The following is an 8,370-nucleotide window of genomic DNA, read 5'->3' as shown; positions in this document are numbered from 1 at the left end:
TAATGAGCACGCGTCACTCAGAGTTGTCCTGCTTCCTGCGGCCCCTGAGGCGTGTAGCGGGAGGGCATGCACTGAGGCACAGCCCGGCGCCCTTACCGCGTTCATCCATCTCATGCTGCACATAATATCGGGTTTTCGAACAAATTCGCCAAATGCACAGGATCTAGTCAAGTGTGGCACAGTGCGACTGGGAAATAACAACCTACATTTCTGAAGATGCCCCAGTAAAGAATCAAATAAAAATTATGTACGAAAAGTAGGTAATTGAACAAGCAGCAGTACAAAAGTCATTATGTAGATGCCTATACATTCACTCTGCACAGTTCACTATGTCCACTTGTTTTGGTTTTGAAACATTGTGTTTTTACTTGTCTCAGTCTCACCTATCCAGGGCTGCGGAATGACTACAGTCAAATGTTCTGTCCTGAAGGGAGTTGCTTCCTGCATGGTATCCTGACTCACTTAAAGCCTTTTCTTCTGGGTTCTCACTTGATTGGGAGTTGAGAGAAAATGTAGGTTTAGGTTGAGGTTTACACTATAAGGACACGACCATCCTCAGCTAGACATTTGAAAATGTTGCTTTTAATGTGCATGCGTTAATAAAAGCCAATGTACTGTATGATAAGCTGTGTTTGTTGCTATTTATTTTAATGTACTATTTATTCAAATGTACTATTTGAATAAAAGGCCCAACTGAAGAATGTGTCTTGCTTTTAGATATGGATAAACAAAACAGGGGAGAAAGATATGAACAATAAACAAATAGGCTATAAAATACCATTGAAAGAACATTTGACATTTATTTATATGTTAAGCTAGATTGTTGAATTGCTAAAAGAAAGAAAAGGTAATATGTGGTGTGGTTCTAATTTTAGGCCTACTCCTACAGTAGGAGTAGGCCTGAAAGGCCAGTCTGAAAGGAGAACAATGGCCAATTTGTTACTGGAGCATACATCAGGACATGTGGTGACACAAAACAGGACAGTAACCATTGTTAAGTACACAAAACACAGTGGTGTCAATTAGATAACTAGACCCCTTTCATTTGCTTCTACATTTTTTCTATTTCCCCTCCTAAAAATAGTTGCATTTTTCATGCTTCGTACAGACGATATAAAGTGTTACTTAGGGTTCTAGGTATATGTGGTATGTGCACGCATATGCATAGTGGTGGAAACTGCATAAAATACGCCCTAGGGACATTTCTGAAACCAAAATCAGAAGTTACTCAAGAGGGCAATACATGCCTTCCAAACACACAATGTAAATGATTAAGCATAATGCAACACAATGATTCATATACAATGTAAGAGCCAAGAACAGGATCCCTAAGCTGCACAATGGGTTTCACAGAAACACTTGGGGGGATGCGCTGGTAGGGGGTGCTAATGTGTGACAAACTCTCAACCACCCGCACCCCACCACCGCCACCCAAAGCCCACCCAGCTCCCTGCGATCAGGCGATGACAGCCTCGGCCACCGTTTGGGGGACGCTCTTCACAGCAAAGGAGGCGAAGCAGTCGGTAGTACGGCGACAGATGAGGACACGTCTGGAGATGACCTGGGCGCAGTAGGGTTGTAGTGGCGCTAAGGGACAGGACGGCGGTGCTTTTAGAAGAGCGATGGACGAGCCCAACATACTGAGACGTCGCGGTCTGCAGGTAACCAAGCGGCCAGCAGTGCTCTTATTCTGCCTACATAAACAGCAGGCCCACTACGTTTGTAATAGGAACACGTGCTGTGCATGTAATATGGATGGTGGTGTGCAATAGGCTTCTCACAGCGTCTGAGAGAATATTGTGTCAACGATGCAAAAAAATGTTGACGTGCATGAATGTTGCTGTTAGAATTGAGGATGGCCTCACGCCGAAGATGTCAACGTTTAGCCGAGGAAGGTGTAGTGTAATGTCAGAGCGTCAAAAAGGATATTTAATATAACGACATCCATGACAAACCCGATGTTTATATGATTGGGTTCAGAATTGTTATTATTATGAGGAGTAGCTATTCAACGTGCTGCTTTAATTGTGGCAATGGGCATATCACTGACTAATCAAATTGCCTCCAACCAATGCGCATTCCTTGATACTTACGAACAATATGGTGATTAAATAAGGGCACAACTGCAATTTAATAGGAGAATACAACCTACTACAGACTGTAGGCGCTTTGGTGAATCTCCATCCCTGGGTTGCCTTGGTGACAGGGGCATAGAATCCCAGGATTGGCAGACCCATTCCCGTAGTCCTATAATGTGTCGAGGATGTTATCGAGAATTGTGGACGAGGAGGAGTTTTAAGAAGGTTCAGCTGTTTTCTGATTAAACAAAGATTTAACTTATCCAAACAGCTTCCCTTTCTCGTTCTAGGCTCATTAGGAAAGTGAGAGTTTTACATTATTTTATTTGAAAGAACATTTAATGCACATGCATAATATAAGGCTATTTGTATTGATGGATACATGGTAGCTAGATATTCCTTAAATCACTATTGTAACAATCTACATATATCATCTTTATTTTTATGTAAAACAACAACTAACAAGGGAACAAGCAAAAAAAAGAAACAATTAACTCAATACTCATTACTAATTGATGATGAAAATGCAGGTAATCTAATGCTGAACTGTATGGGCATTGATTCATTATATTCATTCAGAATGTTTTGCTTTTAGCGAAGGTAAACGTTAACGGGTTGCAATATCAGAGGAGATGATTAAGTCAGTGCACTTGACTGTGAATCAATTTGATACAAATTTATTGTAGCAATGTTACTTCCTCTTTCACACAAGAAACCAAAATATTAGGACCTGTTACAGGATATTCTCCATACCCTTTTCAGGGCCTCTGGATTCCAACTTCTCTGTAGTGTGAGATAATTGAATTGTTAGGGAACACACACACACTTCAATTAATCATGTACATCTTTCTGTCCACTATGCTCCTGTTGCCCTGAGCGCCTACCAACAACGTTCTAAAGACCCACTTGGCTCACATGAGATCTAGGCCACAACAGAGCTAATTATCTCCCTGCTGCACAAGGACCACAGGGAAGAGGAGGCCAGAGATTTAAATAAATAATGCATAAATAATGTGTTTGATTGGGGAATGAGGAATCAACATTTGACTGTTACGTAGGTTAGGAAGAATGAGAGAGAGAGAGAGAGAGAGAGAGAGAGAGAGAGAGAGAGAGAGAGAGAGAGAGAGAGAGAGAGAGAGAGAGAGAGAGAGAGAGAGAGAGTCTCCATTAAGTGAAATGCTTAGTTTCCCTTTAAATATAACAATGTAACCAATATAACAAAAAGTTTATCCTCTTTATCTTCTCTTATTTTCATTAACACCAAATACTGAATTCAATTTAAAGTATATAAGTATACATATCTTCAAAAGCCACATAAAATATTGTATATTTTTCCTATACACAAATTTTATATTTTTCTGCTATACACAAAAAACAATGACAGTACTGTCTACACAGTTTGTGTTTTCATTTAAAATGAAAAGGGGAAATTAATCTTCTTGTTTAGTGCAGGCACGCCTTTTTCTGTATAAACAGCAATTTGTGCATTGATGCATCTGTGGACATGAAAACATGGACAAACAGGAACGTCTTAGCAGCCTTTCCCTTATCTTCCTTATTCTCTCCCTTTCAGAAGGAGTTGAGTTTACCACGTAGAGGAAATGTGTAAGTACCTTCAATCTATTTAAACCTATTTAAATAGATTCTCTCTCTCTCTCTCTCTCTCTCTCTCTCTCTCTCTCTCTCTCTCTCTCTCTCTCTCTCTCTCTCTCTCTCTCTCTCTCTCTCTCTCTCTCTCTCTCTCTCTCTCTCACCCCCCCCTCTCTCTCTCTCTCACCCCCCCCCCTCTCTCTCACCCCCCCCCCCTCTCTCTCTCTCTCACCCCCCCCCCTCTCTCTCTCTCTCTCTCTCTCTCTCTCTCTCTCTCTCTCTCTCTCTCTCTCTCTCTCTCTCTCTCTCTCTCTCTCTCTCTCTCTCTCTCTCTCTCACTGATATTTGCATGGCTCTTTTCGTAGTGAGCAGTGAGAGCTTTGACCGCAGCCTCAAGCTGAATGTCGGATGGGTTTCACTGCCCGGACAGGTTTAACAACAAATCCTCCTATGGGCTGGCGGCGAGATAGGGCTCAATACAGTTTACCATCAGCACAATGGACCAGCTTTCAGCTTGTCTTCAACAGACTGTAGGCAAACAGCTGCTGGGAACTCTTTTTTTATACAACTTTATAAAGTTGATCTGATAGTTATTGATGTGATATTCTGCGATATTGTATCGGAGAGGCAACAATAGCATGGAAGAGCTTTGAGAAAGAAGCTTTTCATGTTGTCTTTTTTGGTTTATGTTTTGTTGTTGTCTGTCATTGTGCTGTGGATGTGAACAAATCACATGATTTCACAGAGTTATCACCAGTTGGGTTCCATAGTGTGGCATGTTAGCTGCCGCCATGGACACCAAGTCAAGCAACCTCCGACTGAAAGCAACAGCCTCGAGGTCCGACTTGTTATTCTGCATGGCACTAAAGATGTACTCAGTTCTTTAACTGTCAACCGCGACCCATATAAGTGAGGAAAACAATTTTTTGGGGGTTAATTTGGATTATTACATTATTCTTTGCCAAAGATTTAATCAGCATTTTAATAAAAGTTAATTATATTACAGCGTCAATATGTTGTTGATTCTTGATTTTAAGTGATGTATGGTAAGCTCATTTCCCATGTGGATTCATATAATTATTATATAGAAATAATGTATCCATCTATTTGTAAATGGGTCATCTTTACAACCATAGCTGTACGCAACTATTCGATTTAGGCTAAATAAAGCCAAGCTTAAAGAGCTATTGCTAGAAATTATAAAAGAGGGAAACTGAATACTGTAGGACAGGGGTTCCCAACCTTGTTTGTTCCAAGGACCGGCATATTCATAAAAAAAAATTGGAGATCCGGCAGACAATTTCAATGCCCATTTTTTTTAGATGCAGAATTTTGGATGTGGCTTTTTTTCAAGATGGTTTATTTATTCACAACAATTAGAGCGACAGCAATGAAACGATTGAGTCTCAGGATCCCTTCAACAATATAAATAATGTAAAAACTACAATTTATATGAGAACCACAAGACAATTCACCTGCGACCCAAAAAATAAAAAATCGTATGTATATAAAATTCGAGTCCTGTTTCTAACGTCGTCCACGAACCGGCTACGGTCCGGGGACCATGGGTTGGGAATCGCTTCAGTAGAACACGTGAACTCCATGACCGTCCCAGTACCCTTGTCTTATGACCACTTCCTCTCCCACATTGGCCCCACCTCTCCTCTCAAGATGTGCTGCTGCTGCTGCTGACATGGTCGCATCAAGGCTGCCTCGGTGGAAACTTTCTATCACTGTACTGTTTGGGCGAAGAGACCACCCGACCAAAGCCTCAGCGAAGGACTAATGGCAGTTTTCTTTTCGCTCAATAAAACAAGGCAAAGTGGAAAACTGAGGCGGGGATGTCAAGCCCATTGGCGGTCTACTGGGCTGCCCTGCCCGGTGTAAAGAATCGCTTTGAGCCGACGCTACAAGGACTTTATCGTTTTGGACGTGGCGTGCTTTACTACCAGAAATAATTTGGACAAGGGGAAAATGAAGGGATTCGATCCTTTTATCATGAAAACACTTCTTTACTAGTAGAGGACGATTCTCAGTTCGGGACTCTTTGCCTTCTCCACTCCCATCATGTCCGACCAAAACCACTACTGGACGCTCTTGCCGAGCTACAAAACCAGTTTTGTAACTGGGAACATGATGAAAAGAACAAAGGGGTAAATAAAAGACCATAACCAAGTTGTAGTAATATGCACAGTATTGCATGAAGGGTGTGCTTGTTGGCCTGTATTCATTATTATTCTGCACTTCTGTGGGCTGAGCTGTCCCTCCCTTGCATGGCTGGACCAACTGCGATGTGTTGAACGCCTCGATCGAGGCGTGTTATTGTGTATTTACTCTGAACACACAGCTATGTACACCATGCTAACATGACCGGCTAACCTAATCCGGCTCTGGTGGTCTCTCGGTGTCAACATCAGCCTCCTGGTGTGTCGATACATCCGTCCTGTGTGTGTGGTTTCCGGACAGGAACGTGGCCCAAGTGGAGCCCAATGTCGTGGCCATATTCACTAGGGCCCCCACAAAGGGGTCCACGCACCGGGGTCCACTAGGGCCTAGTGGAGCCCGATGTGGTGGACCCCAGTGTGGGGGCCCCAGTGGTCATCGGTGTGAGGGCCCAAGTGGCCCCCGATGTGGTGGCCCTAGTGGCCCCTGGTGTGGTGGGACAGCAGCAGCAGTAAAATGGGTTTATTGTCCTGGAGAAGCTGCCAGCAGTCGCAAACAGACCCTGTAAAGGGACACAATATCCTACAGGGGATGATAATACATAAATGTGTTAATGACGAATTTATACTAAATTCCCTTTTAATATGAAACAACACACAGACTGCGTCTTTGTTTTTATGCATAGTGGTAACCTGCTCGACCCCCCCGGTTATACTGATGCTGTCCAGTACCTAGTTTAATGTAACAGCTGTGGAAATAAAACCGTATGTTTCGGAAATATGGCAGCACTGCAGTTGGCACATTTGAGCTTCAATAACATGATGACTAATGCCTTAATGGAGTCTCTTCTACCGATAGACTGGATCAAACATGTCAGCTCACCAATAGTTGGCAAGCATCCATCCCCATTCGCTGTCCTCTGTAAACCCGCCCAGCACTACCACTAGTTCATACTGCCTTACACTGGCACTGTTGTTCCTAGTGCAGAACCATGAATAGTTTCATCAATGATGTGTGCAGACAACTCCCGTCACATGATCCTGCTGGGGCACATTGTTGTTTTGATTCAATTTTCTCTATCTCTCCAGACTCCTCCTATAAGCCAGTAGTGATTGAATGGCTCACTCTGTGTTTATTTACTTAACTGATAACGTCCATGGTATGCCATTTAATGAGTCTGGTATTTCTTTGTTTGTCCCAAGTCCACCTTAAGTTTAGTTTGGGCCCCAGATACCCCTCTCTGACCCAATCTCCAGTCTCCCCTTTTGAGACCATTATAACTTTATTGGTTTGAGCCCCTGCCTTATTATATTTTAGAATAAACTGGCATCCATGACATATCCAGGATGAACATCACAATATGATGCTAATGGGAACGAAGAGGATTTTTGGAATACATAGGAAAGCAAACCAAAATCAAGTCCCAGTTCCCATCATATTTGTAGCGGCGATAGACGTGTGTGTACATCTTTAGATTGCTGTCCATCTACAGCATGCATAGAAAAGACAGCTGAATAACAGAGCCAAAACAACAAACACCAGACTCCAGTACTGTGAGCGTCTGTCTGTGCTTTATTGTTATTGTAAACCACATTGCATCAACAAGTCTCTCCCCCCCCCCCCCCCTCCTCCTTCCTCTCTCTCCATGTAGGGCTCGCAACAATAAGAGGCGGAGTCTGGCCATCGGCACCCCGTCGCCCACGCTATCACGGCCGCTGTCCCCCCTCCCTCTGGCCACAGGTACAGGCTTGTGTGTGTGTGTGTGAGACATACAGACAGACCGACAGACAGACAGGTTCACACACCAGGCCAACGGGTCTGAGTGGAGTTGCAAAGCAACATGGGAGTTGTCAGTGAAAGCTGAGCAATTGACGTGGTGGCACTAAGCCAGGCGTTTTGTTTTGACACGGTGCGGGGCCAATGGTTAAGATGGTAAGTCATGTAGTGAAGGCAAGGTTGAGCCTGTGGTTCAGCAGACAAGGAGGGGGTTGGATCATATGTGTTGGTACCGACGATGAATGAAAGTGGGAAAGGAGTTTTGTTCCAACCGACAGTGACTCGAACGATGAACTAGTGTAAACACATCCGACTCATTAGGGGGGGAATATACAAGCGGTATACTGTAGACACGTCAACTAAATTCACATATCTGGATCCTTGTCGACAGTTTGATGGTTGAATGCATGCATGTCTTTTGATGGTTGACTGCTTATTTGAGGGTTACACGCCTGCTTGTGTTTGTCTAGCTGGTAGCAGTCCGGCAGAGAGCCCCAGAAATGTGTCCACCAGCTCATCTGCCAACTTCCAGTTTGCCCGCAGGTAAGAACTGTACAAAATACGAACAAAAACAACATTGAAGTTTTCTAGCTTCTTAACAAGACACCCTATCAAAGAGTGTCTTGTAGGATTTCCTTGACTTTGATGAAAAATTGGTAGTTGGAAAGTTTTAATTTGAATAAAGCCAAACCAAGCAGCCAGCAAGAAGAAGGCCTGGCTGCAGGTTGGTAGGTGGGGGGTGTTGTGAGGTGGGGAGGTGGGG

At 43.4% G+C, this 8,370-nt stretch overlaps 1 protein-coding gene across 3 annotated transcripts in view; it reads left to right on the top strand.

The window, feature by feature from the left end:
* Window positions 1–1,433: 1,433 nt before the first annotated feature.
* The window catches only part of mast3a (microtubule associated serine/threonine kinase 3a), a 34,602-nt gene continuing 27,665 nt past the window's right edge, over window positions 1,434–8,370 (top strand). Inside the window, exons 1-4 of one of the 3 annotated variants that reach the window (XM_030364739.1) lie at window positions 1,434–1,661; window positions 3,655–3,683; window positions 7,483–7,571; window positions 8,078–8,150. In XM_030364739.1, coding sequence (XP_030220599.1) covers window positions 1,623–1,661; window positions 3,655–3,683; window positions 7,483–7,571; window positions 8,078–8,150 — 230 coding nt within the window. In that variant the 5' untranslated portion in view covers window positions 1,434–1,622. Of the gene's footprint in view, window positions 1,662–3,651; window positions 3,684–5,279; window positions 5,822–7,482; window positions 7,572–8,077; window positions 8,151–8,370 lie in introns of those variants that run through there. The other 2 variants (XM_030364738.1, XM_030364737.1) reach the window with 2 other exon arrangements.

The sequence above is a fragment of the Gadus morhua genome, chromosome 8 (assembly GCF_902167405.1).
Source record: "Gadus morhua chromosome 8, gadMor3.0, whole genome shotgun sequence".
Taxonomy (NCBI): domain Eukaryota; kingdom Metazoa; phylum Chordata; class Actinopteri; order Gadiformes; family Gadidae; genus Gadus; species Gadus morhua.
Note: the sequence above shows the minus strand (reverse complement) of the source record. Positions and strands in the feature narration are given on the sequence as shown.